The sequence below is a fragment of the Tachysurus vachellii genome, chromosome 13, assembly GCF_030014155.1.
Source record: "Tachysurus vachellii isolate PV-2020 chromosome 13, HZAU_Pvac_v1, whole genome shotgun sequence".
NCBI lineage: Eukaryota > Metazoa > Chordata > Actinopteri > Siluriformes > Bagridae > Tachysurus > Tachysurus vachellii.
In genome coordinates, this window is record NC_083472.1 from 18,832,447 (window position 1) to 18,849,641 (window position 17,195).

The following is a 17,195-nucleotide window of genomic DNA, read 5'->3' on the forward strand; positions in this document are numbered from 1 at the left end:
GTTAAAGCGTCTCGTGTTGCTTTCCGTTCCACCTCTGGAGAGAGGCTTCAGATGTATTAATGTGAAAATTAAATTACTGTTGGAGCTGCTGGGTGACAGTCTTCCCCTTCTCTCTCTCTCTCTCTCTCTCTCTCTCTCTCTCTCTCTCTCCTTGTCTGATTGTATGTATCTCTGTCCCTGGCCAAAGCTTAAAGCAAGTGCACATATCAAGGCGATTTTTGTGTCTCTCTTCATATTTTTACTTGTAAAATGTGACTATAAAATGGTTAAATCACATACGTTTCATTGTTGATGTTATACTTTGATACAGCCTTCACTACCGTAATGCCAATTATCTATATTCGCTGTGACTCATGCGTACAAGCGCAAGCAATAGTAAAATAAATTGGATAGCACGTCTAAAAACAGGAGCTTACAAAATAGCATTATAGCCAATAAGGCTAAGCTAAAAAAAATAAAAAATTCTGCAGCAGCTCTATTTTCAGCAAAGGATGAATCATAATGTCATTATCGTCTTATACAGAGGACTAGATTACGTCATGCTCTGTATATTAATGGTTGTGTGTGTTGTGTTGGTTGTCACAGGGAAGATGTTTAAGTCACTGGATCTGTCTCTCATAGTGGAGTTCATCCTGATGTTCTACAGGGACAAACCCATTGACTGGCTGCTTGACCACATCATGTGGGTGAAAGTGTGCAACCCAGAAAAGGATGCGGTATGCGTTCTCTCTCTCTCTCTCTCTCTCTCTCTCTCTCGCTCTCTCTTTCTTTCCTTCTCTCTTACAGACACACACAGAGACATTAGACTCTCACTCTCTCTCTTTCATTACAATCATTTGTTTGTTTAATTATTCACTCTAACAATCATTACTCATTATTATGCATAATGGTATAATTACTCTGGACCGATTAGTCATTATAGTCACTCTTTAGTCTGCTTGCCCGTCTGTTGTCTGTCTCTATCCTTTACTCCTTCCTTCACTGTCTTCTCTCTGACTGTCTCTCTCTCGCTTACAAACAATGAAGCTCCATTTTTCACAGATGAAATGTCAGCGAATTGGATTGAGACCCAAACCATTAAATAATCAGAGTAAAAATATTAATCACAAAGGACTGAAGTCGTATTTCTGTCTCTGCGAACACGTTTTGTCTGCATCGCCGTCGAAAGGACGTCGTATTAGCGTTTGCTTTTACAAAATAGCACATATTTGATTGTCGAGTAATCTTTTGTTTTCTTCTCAGACCGCTTGTTATAATTATAAAGTATATAAACACTTCATTTCCAGTTCTTGTTTTGGTCCAGCAACTTTTTCTCGCTGGATCACTGAACAGAAAAAGATTGTTGAATTTAATTCCTTCAAATGGAAGGTAGGAAGGATTTCCTGTGCCGCTCTGTGGAGCACCTTGGTTGTACGAGTCTGCTCCTGTATCCGTCCAGGACATTATGGAGTGGACGGAAAGTATTTTCTGAGATGGCCAGTAGCTTAGACAACATCCTTCTTTCTGACACTACAGTCAGAGAGTCCAGCTCCACCACCACAACATCACCGGCCTTACAGAAGAGTTTGTTCTGTCTGGTGGGATCTGCTAACTTCGGTTCGCTGCTCCAGCATGCAACAGCAAAAAAAGGTAGCACTGGCTACAACAGACATGTAGAACATCTTCAGCATCGTCCTGCAAATATTTAAGGACCTCAGAAAGTACAGTGGAGACGACACTGGCTCTTCTTATAGACTGCTTCAGAGTTCTTAGTCCAGTCCAGTTTATTATCCTTGTGAACTCCCAGGTATTTGGAATCCTCCACCATGTTTACAGAGACCCCATGTATGGACCTGAGGAGGATAATAACCTATGACCTATGAGCACCTATGACCTGACTATGATTTGACTTCTGAATTGATCAGACACATTACCGCTGCACTATTCCACCAAACACTTAAATACAATACTGTAGTTATAGTTTCATCAGTGCCAACATCCTCATGAGATTTCACAATGTAATTGATTTATGTTCATACTATATGAATTGATCACATACTGTACATCTTAATCACTCTACATTGTTTAATCTAGTAATGAATATATTTTTATATATCTATAAACAATAAAACATTTTGTACACAATTAAAATATTACATTGTGTTTATGTAATGTACATTATGTAATTTTAATGTAAACAATTAACATAGTTTTGAAACTTACTATTTTCAAGTAAACTTCACATATTTTTTTCTTAAATCCGACTGATCAGATATTCCTTTGTTTTCACTGAACATATCCTGATTTATTGGTCAGGAACCAGGAATGTTTTCGGCAGAAATATGAAAAATTTCACATTAGGCAAGTGAAAAAGTGCTGTTCGATGGTCATGATGGAGTGATTGGGGTTTCTCTGAAAAATATTTGCCCCAGTGCTCACTTGGTGGACTTTCACTGTGTGTACTCACCACACACCTCTGTCACTACCACGTCATCTTAACATTCTCTTCAAAACACTGGAGCTTCTGTTCTGTTTTTGAGATATGACTTGTGGGATGTGGATGCCAAAAATGAAATGCCAGATTGATGTGTTTTTATCTTGGAAAGGCAAACGGCTTCAGCCGTGCTAACACATTTATACCTGCCACACACTGTCTATGGAAGATCTGCTACACCAGTTGGAAGTGCTGTTCTGGTAGCCTGTTTGTTCTGGTTCCCTAGTGGTACAAACGCTGATGTCTACAGTCTACAGACTATCGCGCAAAAAATAATTCATATAATAAAAAATAGCGATCATATCAACAAAAACAAGCTGCATGTCGTCTTTCAAAGCAATAACCCGTCTAACCGAATATGAAACTTGAGCTTTCTCTGCCTCTTTGCTGTGGAGCATTTGGTAAGAGAACAGACACATCGCCTCAGGACTTGTTTACAGCTTGACGGAACGTGGCCAGACATTTGGGACATCATAAAACAAATAATTTTACCATCGGAAAATTGTGTTCCAACAAGGAGGCAATAAAATACAGCGGGAGGGTTGATAGAACAGTCATCATCAATATCATCATTTATTTCATTTATTTAAATGGAACATTTATAAACCGTGATGTATAAACAGGGACAGGAAGACTAGATTGAAAAAAAAAGAAGAAAAAAAAAACAGGAGCAGAACAAGTGCTGTGTGTGTAGAGTGTGTTTTAATCATGTGATTTCTGTGTGTTTTCTACAGAAACACTGCGACAGGCAGAAGGCAAACCTGCGCATCCGCTTCAAGCCTTCTCTCTTCCAGCATGTGGGAACACACTCATCTCTGGCTGGAAAGATCCAGAAGCTAAAGGTAGGTGTGTGATTGTGTGTGTGTGTGTGTGTGTGTGTGTGTGTACAAATACAAAGCTCATTTTCTACAGAGATGTACTGCTGGGCACTGCAAATGCCACAGACTCACTTGGACAGACAAGAGATAAGAAGACACTTATGTATTATTTGTTCACTGGATCATTGCCTTGCCTGGCAGAGAGCGTTGTGCTGTGGTACTCAGTGTCAGCGTGGTCCTGCTCAGTTCATGTAATATTGATTTGGCTTTCCTCTGCTGCCTGGTTGATGATCAGAACAATCCTAACCTCGGGTGAAGCCATTCATATGCTGTCTTCTAGTCTTCTTTTACCCACTTATCTTTCACTGTCTTCGTAAATTACAGGACCTCTATAAATCATAGTGTCTTTCTTGAACTCTGTAGGATAAGGACTTTGGGAAGCAGACTGTCCATAAAGGCCACGCTAACCCGTTAGCTGAGGTCACCACCAGTCTGAAGACCTATCAGCACTTCACACTGGAGAAGGCTTACCTGGGCGAGGATTTCTTCTGGGCATTCACGCCTGTGGCTGGAGACTTCATACGTATCCGCTTCTTTACCCCTGTCCGCATCGAGAGGTACACACACACACATATTTTGTGTGATGCATACACTATTTTCTCATGCTTAATACTTAAAAGCTACATCAAACTGTCTTTTTCAAAAAAAAAAAAAAAAAAAGGAACAAAAGGGACAAATGAGAAGTAGAGTATTTAGTGTTTAGCTTTGCTCTCTCTGCATGGACAAAAATATGCTAAACACTTAAAAAAAAACATGGGATACAATTAAATCCTTGATTAAAAATGAAAAGAATAGGGCACAAGAGTGATGCTGCAATACTCTGTGGCTCTGTCCTGAGGCCATGAGTCTAATGAAGCAGCTAAAAGCCTAAGAGTAACATTTAACATGATGCTACCACCACCATGCTTCACTGTGGGGATGGTGCTCACAGGGTAATGAGCAATGTTGTGTTGCTGCCAAACCTTGTGCTTTGTGCCAAGACCATAAAGTTACATTTTTCTCTTATCAGAGCAGATAATCTTTTCCCATGTTTACTCAGTCTCCAACATTCAACATTTTGTGTGCAACATTCAGCATTTGATGACATAATAGGTCAATCAAATAGGTTCATTTCAATTACTGCATAATTATTGCAGTAGCTGGAAAATGTATTTACAGTATATAGCACTTTTATCAGTAGTCCGCTAGAAGGGCTTTTGAGTTTGAACCATAGAGAAGCGTGACTCAGCAACAGACTGTAGAGATCATGCCTCAGGCTTAGAAAATAATGGCGAATAAAATGAATGGTTGTGTATTTTTTTCAGCAGCAGGAGCTTCTTTCCCATTCTGCATCTTTCATAATAGTGTCATGGTTTATCATGGTGCCAATTTATACTCTAGCTTTCTCTCTCTCTCTGCTGGGTCGATCTTAGATCTTAGCACAGAGTCTTTTGGCGATCTGAGTGGCAGAGCAAAACACTGTGCTTTTTGATTACCGCCACTTTACTGCTTATGACCGGTTACAAAGCATCTGCACATCACTCCCTCGACCCCCCAGCGAGCCATGCTCAAAGATCATGCCATAACATTAAATAAAGCCAACAACCCAGATGTCCAATTCTTTATTTTACTGTCGACATAACGATCAACAATGAAGAGCCCCTTGACTTCAGGCCAGTTGGACGAGAACTAAACTGGATGTCAGTCTTAATTAGCGTGTTTTGACCTTGACTGATGTACAGCTTTGTCTGCTGCCTTACTTTATTAAAGGCGTGTCTTTCAAATGATAAAAGAAAGGAAAAAGTGTTTTGACAAACATGAGCAAATCATTTTGAGCTGGTCACATTTCTTATTACAAGGAACAGCATTCAAGTTCAAGTTGAGAGCGGCTTCATCTGCCGAGCGGTTACGTAGTTCTGCCAAAGCACGAAACTCCAATCGCATTTTTGTTGAACTTGTGTAAAAAAAAAAAAAAAAAAAATCAATAAATGACTTTGTTGTTGGTTACAGATAAAATCTGAAACACTGTGGATAAATGTAAGAATAGAGCTGATTTTCACTTCAAAAGGAAAGGATTTTACGTAATGATGGATGTCGGGCTGTGAAATCTCTGGACACTAAGTATGCATTTGTCTGTTCCTGTTCTAGTTGCTGAAAAAGCCTGTCATGATTGATTAAACTGAACTTTTCATCGTAGTTTATGCCTCTGCACAGCCAAATAGCACACCCCTCTTTCTGCATACTGGCTGTCTGGTTTAAAACTAGAGAAATGTCACCTGGTGTTTTTTACAGTCTTCAGCTAAGCAAGCTTGTGCTTAGTGTAGACTCACGTTCATGTGTAGGGCTGATGGGAGTAGAACCTGATGTGATCTTCTGCTGTTGAGGCCCATCAGCCTCACGCTTCACTGCATTGCGTATTCTAATATGGATGCTTTTCTGCTGTCCTTGGTTGTAAAGAGTAGTTATTTGTGTTACCTTAGTCTTCCTGTCAGCTTGAACCTTTTACATTATCTTTTACACCATTCTGTGAGATCTAGATGAAGTAGACATCATTTATGTCATTTAGATCAGACGTCATATTTTCTCCATTCTGATTTGAGCATGAAATAAACATTATGCTCTTGACCTGCAGCTTGCATGTATCATTCATGCGATTTCCCTGATGCTAAAGATACTAAAAAAGTGTGTGGTATGGATTACAGATGAGCACGTGTCCAACAAACGTAGCTGTTCCTCGACCCTTCTCTTGTTGTTCCTGAGCAGATTCTGCGTGCTTTGAGCTCATTATAGCTGCTGCATTGGACCTGTTCTGAAAAGACTTACATTAGAGAGAACAATTTGTGAGCATATTATTACAGCGTGAGGTGACGAGAGGGACCCGGTTATGAAAGACGATCCTGTTTGAATTCCTAAAGGCATATAATCAATCCCTGCTTTAATATTACTGCTATGGGATGCGGTATTTTAATTGTATTTAATTGTATTGATTCCATGTAGAATTGTTTAACTGGTAATTAGTAAATATTAAGGATGAGAATATGACAGGAGGTGCAGAAAGGTAAACAACGCTTTAATGATGTGATACAGTCTGACACACTAAAGACTCACTGTTACAGTCACAAAGATGATTTGTCTAGAACCGGTCTCACGTTGCTGTTGTATACCTTTCATATCACATCAATTTGCAGATTATATTCATTTATTTATTAAAGAATTACTCATTCGTTCCTAGAAACATTTCATATTGTGGCACATATGCAAATGAAATAACGTCCTCCTGTCATTTCTGTCAGTCAGTGAATGAAAAAATCACAGCGCTTTTCTCCTGAAGTATGAAGTAACAGCTCTATCTGTAATACTTCCAACAGTGCTAAATAATCGTCTCCTTACAGACAGTTTAACCATAACAATGATGGCACACAGTTTATTATTGGTGTAAAATTGCATGGAACATCCACCACATAAACTAAATTTAAAAAGGATCACTTTTATTAGAATGAGTGTATTTATATGAAGCTACAATTCTTGCTTGAAGCCGGTTCCATGTGAGAATCCACCAACAGTGTGGCGTGAAAATTATTCCTCTGACACCGAGATGCATTGTGTTTTAATTGACACCGAACGTCTTAATACCACAGAGAAATCACAAGAACTGTTATTATATATAAAAGGGCTTTTTTTTCTCCTATTCATCTGTTGACAGGAACCTGGTTGTCATGCTGTGTGGAGTGATAAAAGATTTTCCTCTTTCATTCATTCTCCTACACACACACACACACACACACACACAAACACTCACACACACGTTCACTCAGCTCAGCAGCTTGACCTATTGCTCAATCTCTATAGCTTTAAGCTTACTGCTTTACCTTTACTCTCTTCCATTTCAAATCCTCCAATCCTCCATGGAAAGTTTATATAAGCCTAATGGAGAAGTCATTGAAGCCTGTGGCAAGTGAGAAACATCTAGCTATCACTCTGAGTGAGCCCAGGAGGTCATTTTAGAGTCCAGCTCTCAATATGATTATGGAAAATGATGTCTTCCTTACTCTGCAACGAAGGTCCAGACGCTCAGACTATTCTTCTACCCTTTAGGGACATATGGATATCTATCTAAGATAGGAGAGATGATTTTTAAGAGCTAAATGCACTTTCTATTTGCATTTATTCACTTGGCAGACTATCTAAAGCCATTTAGAATTGAAGCCGAATCCTAATCCAAGCACAAAGCTGTTATCTTTTTTCAACCACCTGAACAGAAACAACTGAATAAGAACTCTAGGAAAAACAAACAGAGACTAGAACATTGTCATCCTATCGTTTATCATCATGTTATACCGCAGTGTATGTGGTAGCCTAGTGGTTAAGGTGTTGGGCTACCAATCGGAAGGTTATGAGTTCGATCCCAGGTCCACCAAGCCCTTGAGCAAGGCCCTTAACCCTCAATTGTTCAGCTGTATAAAAAATGAGATAATGTAAGTCGTTCTGGATAAGGGCATCTGCCAAATGCTGTAAATGTAAATGCTGGTGAATTCTCCATTCTGATAGGTCATATTTAATAACAGCAGTTTCAAGACAAATCACAGGATTATATCATGCCCTTTTGTCTAGTATATTAACACACACAGAGTCAATGCGAACAGGTTAAAAAGCTGATATGGTGATGTGTACAGTGTTTTTTTCTCCAGTGTCAGCGCTTCAAATTAGTCTCTGTAAAATTGTTCCTTTCTGTTTTCTGAAAAAGGAAAGTCTACAGGACCAAAGGCTTTCCAGTGTTTTGGTAACATAACAAGCTGAAAGGGAGCCTGATAAAGAACAACCGTTTAAAGCTGCTACAAGTGATAACAGGAAGTAGCCGGGCAATTTGGTGAGGTATAATAAGAGGAGTAAACCACTTCAGGACCTGCTGTTGTTGAAAAATTATCAATGAGATTAACATGAGTGTTGGAGATTTTTGGAGGGTTTTAAGTGGAAGTTTTTTTTAATGTGCAATAATACAGAGCTGGCAATCTAAACTTCTTTTATTGGGGACCAGATGGAGAAAAAATATGCGATTGTGTGCCAACAGGCTGGCTCCATTGCCAATATATTGCTCTTTAATTCAAACGACTGGTTTTCTAAACACTTGGCTGAACAGAAGTGTATAAACAAAAATATTACAGATTTCACCCACTGTCTGTATCCCTTTATTATAGTAGCTGATTAATGCCAAATAAAACCCACGATTGTTGAAAAAGCATTCATTCTGACCACCTGACCATGAAACATAAATACAGTATTTATACAGACTTACAGAAATACAGACTTTTTTTTTTTTGAGGAGAACTCAGAACTGATCTTTCTAAAATTTAGTTTTGCCTGATGCTGACCCCCAGAGTTCAAGCCAGGAACTTCATTCTAGTTTCTTTAATAGCAAGACAAGTTTTGGTTAAATATTGAAGTAGCTGTCAGATACTTTAATACAGATAACTAATAGCTTCTCATAAGGCAAAGGGCAAAGGATCAGACATGACTGATCTATTAATTTATTCAAATTAGTCCACAAGACTGCACTTTTTTCCTCAATGCTATTTGTGTGTGTGTGTGTGTGTGTGTGTGTGTGTGTGTGTGTGTGTGTGTGGCACAGGTATTTCTTCCGCAGTGGGAACATCGAGCACCCTGGAGACAAGTTGTTCAACACTACGGTGGAGGTTTTGCCGTTTGATGTGAGTGTGTCTCTGTTCACTCCTACACACAAACAGCTAATACTGTAGAACACACACCTCGGGGCAAACAGTCTGCTCTGGGGGAGCTAAGGCTGTCATCTTTAAAACCTCCAATATGAGAAATATGAGACATTTGTTTCCTAGTGGATCCTTGTGGTAACTGAAGTATTTAATGTTCTGTCATTTTTATGAATATTTAAGATGCTCTGCGTCGAGTGTTGGTTTTGTGTATTTATACAGTGCTGGACAAATCTTCAGTAGCCCAAAGAGCAGTCAAAGCTCTGATGTGATTCACAATACAGAGTTTTAGTCAGCCATAATCAAAAAAAAAAGTTTCTATTGGAACTTAATGACTTATTGTGAGCTGGTTCGCTAATTAAGTGCAAACTAAGATAGATGAATGATCTGGCAGCACACTGTGTTTATGCCCTCAACAAACAGTCAGCGTTTTGTTTGCCAGGCTTTCAGTGATGATGTGGTCCTTTAGACCTCACATCACACATTTCAGTTTGGCTAGCATCTCTTTTTCTCTTGATATTATTAACCATGACGTGACTGTTACTTATAGGAGTGTTTCTGAAATGATTGAATGATCATTCTGAAATGATCGTCTGTCATCTGTCCATGTTAATTAATCCACCTAGTAAACATCATTCTACTGTCAGCCGGATCCTGTGAGGCGGACTGAAGAAGCACCTTGTGCTTAAGTTATAGCATTGAGGTGCATCACACCACCAGGAAGTGCGTGGTGCTTTTGTGAAAGTCAGTAAGAAGTAGATACTGACTGAGAAGTTACTCAACAGCAGAAGACAGCATCGGGTTCAACTCCTGTCTAAAAGAGGGCAGATGGCCAGAACGTTTAAAGCTGCCAAGAAGGAAATAGTAACTCAAATAATCACTCTTTATAACTGTGGTGAGCAGAAAAGTAGCTCAGAACTGACAACACGTCGAACCTTGAGCTGGATGAGCTACAACAGCAGAAGATTACATCAGATTCCACTCCTGGAATGTCATGGGCACAGACTCGCCCACTGTACAGCTGAAGGGGAATTCAATTAAATTTTAATTTTATTAAGTTTTATTTGTATAGCGCTTTTAACAACGGACATTGTTTCAAACTAGTTTTACAGAACATTCATTCATTTATTCATTTTCTACCGCTTTATCCGAACTACCTCGGGTCACGGGGAGCCTGTGCCTATCTCAGGCGTCATCGGGCATCAAGGCAGGATACACCCTGGACGGAGTGCCAACCCATCGCAGGGCACACACACACACACGCACTCTCATTCACTCACGCAATCACACACTACGGACAATTTTCCAGAGATGCCAATCAACCTACCATGCATGCCTTTGGACTGGGGGAGGAAACCGGAGTACCCGGAGGAAACCCCTGAGGCACGGGGAGAACATACAAACTCCACACACACAAGGCGGAGGTGGGAATCGAACCCCCAACCCTGGAGGTGTGAGGCGAACGTGCTAACCACTAAGCCACCGTGCCCCCCCTTTACAGAACATAAATAAAGTAAAATAAAAATGTTGTATTTATCCCTAATGAGCAAGCCTGAGGCGCCTGTGGCAAGGAATAACTTCTTGTTAAATGGTATAAGGAAGAAACCTTGCGAGGAAACAGACCCAAAAGGGAACCCATCTTAATTTGGGTGAAATCAGAGAGTGAGAATATAAATTATTTAGAATTGTGTAACTCATAAACTAGCTCATCATGATGCCCTCAGATTCCTGTTCTTGGCTGACAGGAGTGGAATTTGATGTTGTTGTAGCTCCTCCACCAAAATAATGCTTGATGTGTTATGGATTCTGAGATGCATTTCTGCTCATCCTGAGATGTAAAGAGTGATTATTTGAGTTACTACGGTCTTCCATGCCAGCTCAGACCAGTCAGTTCATTCTTCTCTGATCTCTCTCATCAGCAAGGTGTTTCAGCCTGCAGACCCTCAACACACTGGATGTTTTTCCCATCATTCTCTGTAAACTCTAAAGGCTGTCATGTGCATCAACATCAACATCGATGATCATGATCAAAGTCACAGAGATCACACTATAATCTTCATGCTGGTGTTTGATGCAAACACTAACTGAAGCGGCACGATTATTTCTGTTTACTGCTGCTGCTACATGATTGGCTGATAAGATAACTGCATGAATATACAGGTGTTCTTAATAATTTTCATGATTTTGAAAAAATTTTTTAAATCTTCTGGATGGAAGAGTGGAAGACAAAATGGTTTATGTCTGAAAAATGTAATTAGTTCAATCTATAAAAAGGTTACAGTATATTTACTCTTAAAATATGACTATGGTTATAGTGTATATTAAGATTTACTCCTTTTCACGATCCATGCTAATAATTTGTTTGACTCCAGGCTTATAATGTGAAGTAAAATGTCTTCTGTTTGTTTAAAAACGCTAAAAATGTTTTTTTTTTTTTCTTCTAAATCGGTTGAATAATTGCGTCTACAGTCCACGAAAAAATCTATGAGTCAGATACCAGCTTCATTTTGTGAAGAGCTGACTGGACGTCTTCTTCTCTAATCAATGTGAGCTCTTTGTGAAGCTGAACTGTTTCCTGTGTGGGCCGTTTCTCTCTGAAAACCAGTGCTGATGATTGTGTTCCAACTGTAATTGCATTTCTAATGGCCAGGTCACTTCCGACATGTCGTAGTTCGCAGAACCTTTTGTCGGTGTAGGCGATTTAAGACGTTCTGGCAGCTCGCCTGAGGTGAGATTAAAAAGATCTCGGATTGAAAAATTTGTTTCACTTCTTTTGAGTATTAAAGAAGTGGAAGACTGTAAGTGTCAGGCAGAGCAGAACAAGTTTCTGTGCTTTTCCTTTGCGGACTATTTATCCTTTCACTCCTACACTTTTAGCTAATCACATGGCCCCACTGCAGGAAAATGAGAGGCAACAGCTGGAGATAAACCATTTTTGTGTTTTATAGCTGGAAGGTTGTCCTGTGGTGTAGTGTTCGAGGGTGAATTGTCATGCTCTGTGTGAGCATGTGTCTGCTTTTGGAAGATTTTTTATTGGCAAGCCGAAGAGAAGGAAGGAGTTTGGTTGTGATTTAAGCTTATCGTTGATACAAAAGCTTCCCTGCAAGATTAATGCCCGGATTTTCAAACAACAACCAACATTTTGGCCCCAAACATCTCTCTGTCTCTCTCTTCATCTCTTTTTTTTTCTTCCTCCCTCTAGCCCATATTTCTTCTTCTTTTTTGCTGTTTCCTGCAGTCTTTGTATCTGTTATTCTTTATCTCCTCCTCCTTTGCGTTTTTCTCATCACTCCTTCTGCAGCTCCCCAGAGATTTAGTGGAGTTTTTTGGAAGGACAATTTAGTAGGGTTCTGTGCGTGTGCGTGTGTGTGTGTGTGTGCGCATGTGTGCGTGTGTAATATCTGGGGGATAACAAATGAAATATCTGTTTTTATTATGGGGAAAAAAGTGTGTGTGTTGCTTTCTGAGATAGTTTGAAAAGGAGTGCTGTGGTCATATTTGTCACATTCCAGCAAGTGACAGGTGGAGTGAACAGAAGATAAAGACATCTCCCAGTCTGAATGCAGCAAGGGATTGTGGGGATCAGCAGCGTAATGCAGCCCTGGACAGACATACAAACACACCATCTCATTTCAGTGCTGTCTCTGGGGCCTTCGATTTGCTTCTGTGGAGCAGAGACGCAGTGCTTTCTCCTTATCCGTTTTACCATTTCACCCTGGCAGGAGCAAGAAATCCAAACCTGTCCCTGCTTCTTTTTAAAGGAAAACATACAAACCCACCACACAAGAGCACTATTACAGTATACTCTGTGTCAGGAGAGACACATTCATATACTGTAAATATCACCATGTTTCTATGTGGAGTGTGAGGTGCATGAAGCGGTTTGTGACTCAGCACAGGGGATTGAAAATTGTACCTGCTGTTACAGTACATGCTGTTTCAGGAAAATATTCACACATGGTACTATAGTGATGTCTGTGGAACAGGTTCGTGTCTGTTTATGCTCCGGTCACGTGGAGCATTTGCCATGAAGGCAGTACTGCTGTAATAAAAAAAAATCAACACCGTCTTACTCATCAGAATTGACAATTCAACCGTGTTGTTGTGTAAAATGGTATAACTATATATATATTTTTTGCTTTCAGAATATTCAGTCTGAAAAAGAGGCTTTGAAAGAGGAGAAGGAGAGAACCCCAAAGTACCAGCGCACAGAGGACGGCTTCATTAGAATAGGTGAGACGCTGCTGAATGCTGAATGGCTATAGATTAAAACGGTGTCGATTTGGAACGAATTTAAATACTGGAATAACATTAACATTTTAACACACAATATTACAGTACAAACTGTTTCATGGTATGACATCTCATCTGATCTTTAATTATTACATAAAACTGAGGCAAAACAATGTTTACACACACCAAGGGGTCTTAGATTTTTACAACTTCATGCATTTCATGTTAACATACAATACATTTGCTCTTGAGCTTTTTACAATATGAAAATCCAAACATCGAACTTCCAAAAGTTTGGTGCTTCTTAATCTGTACCACAAGGTACCACAATTATCATTACAATAGTATATAAATATCTTGAGAGCACACAGACACTGTATCATTCTGGAAAGAAGTCCAATAGGTCCACTTTGGTCCAATAGGTTCAGCTAATCCCCAAGAAAACAACAAATGAACTGTTGAAGATGTTGGAAACATCAAGGAACCAAAGTATGTTTGTCCACTATAAAAAGAGTCCAACATTGGAATGCTTTGAAATGCTGACATGGAAGGAAATGGTCACTAAGTCCAGCATAAAAAAGCCAGACTGCAGTTAGCAGGCGATCACCAGCCATTTGGAGGATTGTTCTCTGGTCAGACGAAACAAAAATGTAGCTGTCTGTTGATGAACACTCACTCTCACTCATCTTCTACCGCTTATCCGAACTATCTCGGGTCACGGGGAGCCTGTGCCTATCTCAGGCGTCATTGGGCATCAAGGCAGGATTCACCCTGGACGGAGTGCCAACCCATCGCAGGGCACACACACACTAGTTGATGAACAGTGATCAGTAATGATTAGTTCTATGTATAGAGGGAAAAGGGTGAGGCTTTTAATCTGAAGAACCCCATCCTGATTGTGAAGCATGGGAGTGGTAGCAACCTGTTGTGTAAAGTTCAGAATTACTGCGAAAAACATTCAATCCATTGGCCAGAAAGTTCAAACTTGTTCACAACTGAACTGCATCTTTCAAGCAGGATACTGACCCTAAGCATACATCCATAGTATATGTACATCCACAAAGAAAACTTAGATAATACGTAGTTTATGATACCTCAGAGTTAAACCTTCTCAGATGATATGTTGTGAATCTTATGAAAGGATTTTCTTTATGGATTTCATGCTTCCACTTCTCTTCTCTTTTATCCACATTCAGCTCGACTACTTTTAGCCTGATGCGCCCTTAAAAGTCTAAACTTATTAAACTTATTCATTCATCATCACTAAACTCATTATCTTTAGGACAGGTCACTGTGGATCTAAAGCCTTTCCCTAAAATGCTGAACATGGCTTGAGTGCACCTTGAATGGGATGGCAGTCCACTACAGGCTACCAAATACACTTATTCACACCTAGAGGTAATTTTCTGTAGACTATTCAGCTATGAGTATGTTTTTGTGAGGTGAAGGAACACCAGAGAACCTGGAGGAAACACACTCAGGCACAGAGAAAACATACAAACCAGGACCGAAGCAAGCACCTTGGTGCTTTACAAGCAATGCAATTCTTTTTTTTTTTTAAAGAAAACCTACATGGTGACAATCACAGCCTGGCAGTGAAGACATTGTGTGTATCACACAGGAGAGTGAAGGTTCCCTGAGTTCCATTATAAATGTATCAAATTTATATAATATATTTATATAAATTATTAATTATATTATATAATTTAGTCTTATTTATAAATTCATTTTAGCCTCAAGATCGATATTAAGCTCAACGAAATCAATTAATGTGAGTCTTTATGAGGCAGCGGTATCTGGCCTGGTGTCTGTATTCTGTTTCATTAGACATGCAGATGCTCTGGGCATCAGTACCAACTCCAGTGAATCTACAACTCAATTCCAGCACTTCATCCAAGCGCACACCTCATCAAGCAATTTACATGTATCTATTTCTTACTGTTTAGAAATAAAAAGGAAAAATGGTGTTGACATGAAATTATCACCCCTAAAATACAACATTCTGTTGAAAACCGATGTGTCGAAGCAGCAATTTTAGAAATGCGCTAGTTTCGTTCCCTAAATTTCACTGAACTAAATGGAAGCACCTCAAAGTGTTTGACAGTAAAAAAATATACATTCACCGGCCACTTTAATAGGAACAGTGCCTGGAATCTTTTTCGGTCATCCAACTGCCCAGTTTTGGCAAACATGTTTCCACTGTAGCTGGAAAGATGTTTAAATCGGTGTGCTCTTCTTCTGTTGTAGCCTGTCCACCGGAGGATTTGCTATCAAGTGAATTCTGAGATGCTTTTCTGTACATCACAGATGCAAAGGGACTCCCTGTACAATTCTGGCCATTCTCCTCTCATCTCAATTATAAACAAGGCGTTTCTGCCCACAGAACTGCTGCTAACAGGATGCTTTATGTTTTCACACCGTTGAGTAAACTCTATAGACTGGTGTATGTGAGAAATCTTGGGAGATTCCTTAAATACTCAAACCAGCCCAGCTGGCACCAACAACCATGCCACATCACTGAGATTGCATTTTTTCTTATTCTGATGTTTGACGTAAACATTAACGAAAGTTCTTTATTTATAACTGCCTGATTTTATGCATTGTGCAAGATTGGATAAGTAATTTATAAATTAATGAGCATAAAAAAACAACTTTCAGAGAGTTCTAAGAGGAAGCACCTTAGAATATCCTACAGTGAGAATCTAGTAAGCAGCACTGGCTAATCATTAATATATGCTGTGTGTGTATATATATATATATATATATATATATATATATATATATATATATATATATATATATATATATATATATCTCACTATTCAAAAATAGTAGGTACTGGTAGGTCCTAAACTCTTTGTAACTTTTGTACATTTAACTATTATATTTCTCCTGGAAATGTGGATATACTGTGTATCTGAAAATATCCAATTACACAACATGCATCTTTCTAGGATAACAGTACTAAATATATATGAATTAGGATGATAAGGAATGGTAAAGGTCAGTACTATGTGTTACTGAAGGTGTCATTTTGAGTCCTCTGGTTACAGGAACAGTTGTTGATTTCTTTCTGTGTCTGTAGGTCAGTTTCAGAACGGTATCGCAGAAGGAGAGGTGGAGGCCTCGTTCGGGCCACTGGAGGCCATGCGGCTTTCTGTGCTCACCGATTCACCGGTGTGGGTGATTCTCAGCGAGGTAGGCCAATAAATACACGGGAAGTTAAAAATGACACTTAAAGGAATATTTATATGGCACCGTGCCCAAGTGGTTAGCACTTTTGCCTCATGCCTGCTAGGTCGGTGTGCATGTGTGCCCCATGTGCAGGGAGTTTGTATGCTCCAGCTTCCTTGCCCAGTTCAAAGACATGCATTCAAGGTTGATTGGCATCTCTAAATCCACAGTGAGTGAGTGTGTGTGTGAGTGATAGAGATTCTGCAATGTGATGGGATATCCCCTTGTTCAGGGTGTCCTCTGTCTTATGCCCCAAGTCCCTGGGATTAGAATCCAGGCTCTCACAACCCTGTGTGAGATAAGTGGTGCAAAAAATGGACAGGTGGACAGTATTTAAATTGTTCCTGTAATTTTAACATGATAAAGATTTTTAAAAAAGTGCAAGCTGGCAATGGGGGAATTATTATTAATGAAATATTACTATTAAGTCATCTTGATGTTATTTTTTGTTATTTATACTTTTTGCATTCTTTCAAAGTAAAAGAATTTCCAAGCACCTAAATAAATATCAAGAACTACAGGGCAATTATACAGCATCATTTATATTTATTTGAGCCAGGAGAGTCTTTTTTTATTAGTGAACTTTCCACTCATCCAGATGTAGATTTTAAACATACGTGTCATATTAACAGCACTTCCTGGTGTAGTCAAAGTTCATTTTATTTATACTTGTTT

At 39.3% G+C, this 17,195-nt stretch overlaps 1 protein-coding gene across 1 annotated transcript in view; it reads left to right on the forward strand.

The window, feature by feature from the left end:
- Positions 1 to 17,195, forward strand: part of mgat4b (alpha-1,3-mannosyl-glycoprotein 4-beta-N-acetylglucosaminyltransferase B) — a 131,139-nt gene that overhangs the window by 111,347 nt on the left and 2,597 nt on the right. Inside the window, exons 9-14 of the mRNA XM_060884491.1 lie at positions 586 to 716; positions 3,208 to 3,315; positions 3,715 to 3,908; positions 8,957 to 9,035; positions 13,199 to 13,286; positions 16,372 to 16,484. Coding sequence (XP_060740474.1) covers positions 586 to 716; positions 3,208 to 3,315; positions 3,715 to 3,908; positions 8,957 to 9,035; positions 13,199 to 13,286; positions 16,372 to 16,484 — 713 coding nt within the window. The remainder of the gene's footprint in view (positions 1 to 585; positions 717 to 3,207; positions 3,316 to 3,714; positions 3,909 to 8,956; positions 9,036 to 13,198; positions 13,287 to 16,371; positions 16,485 to 17,195) is intronic.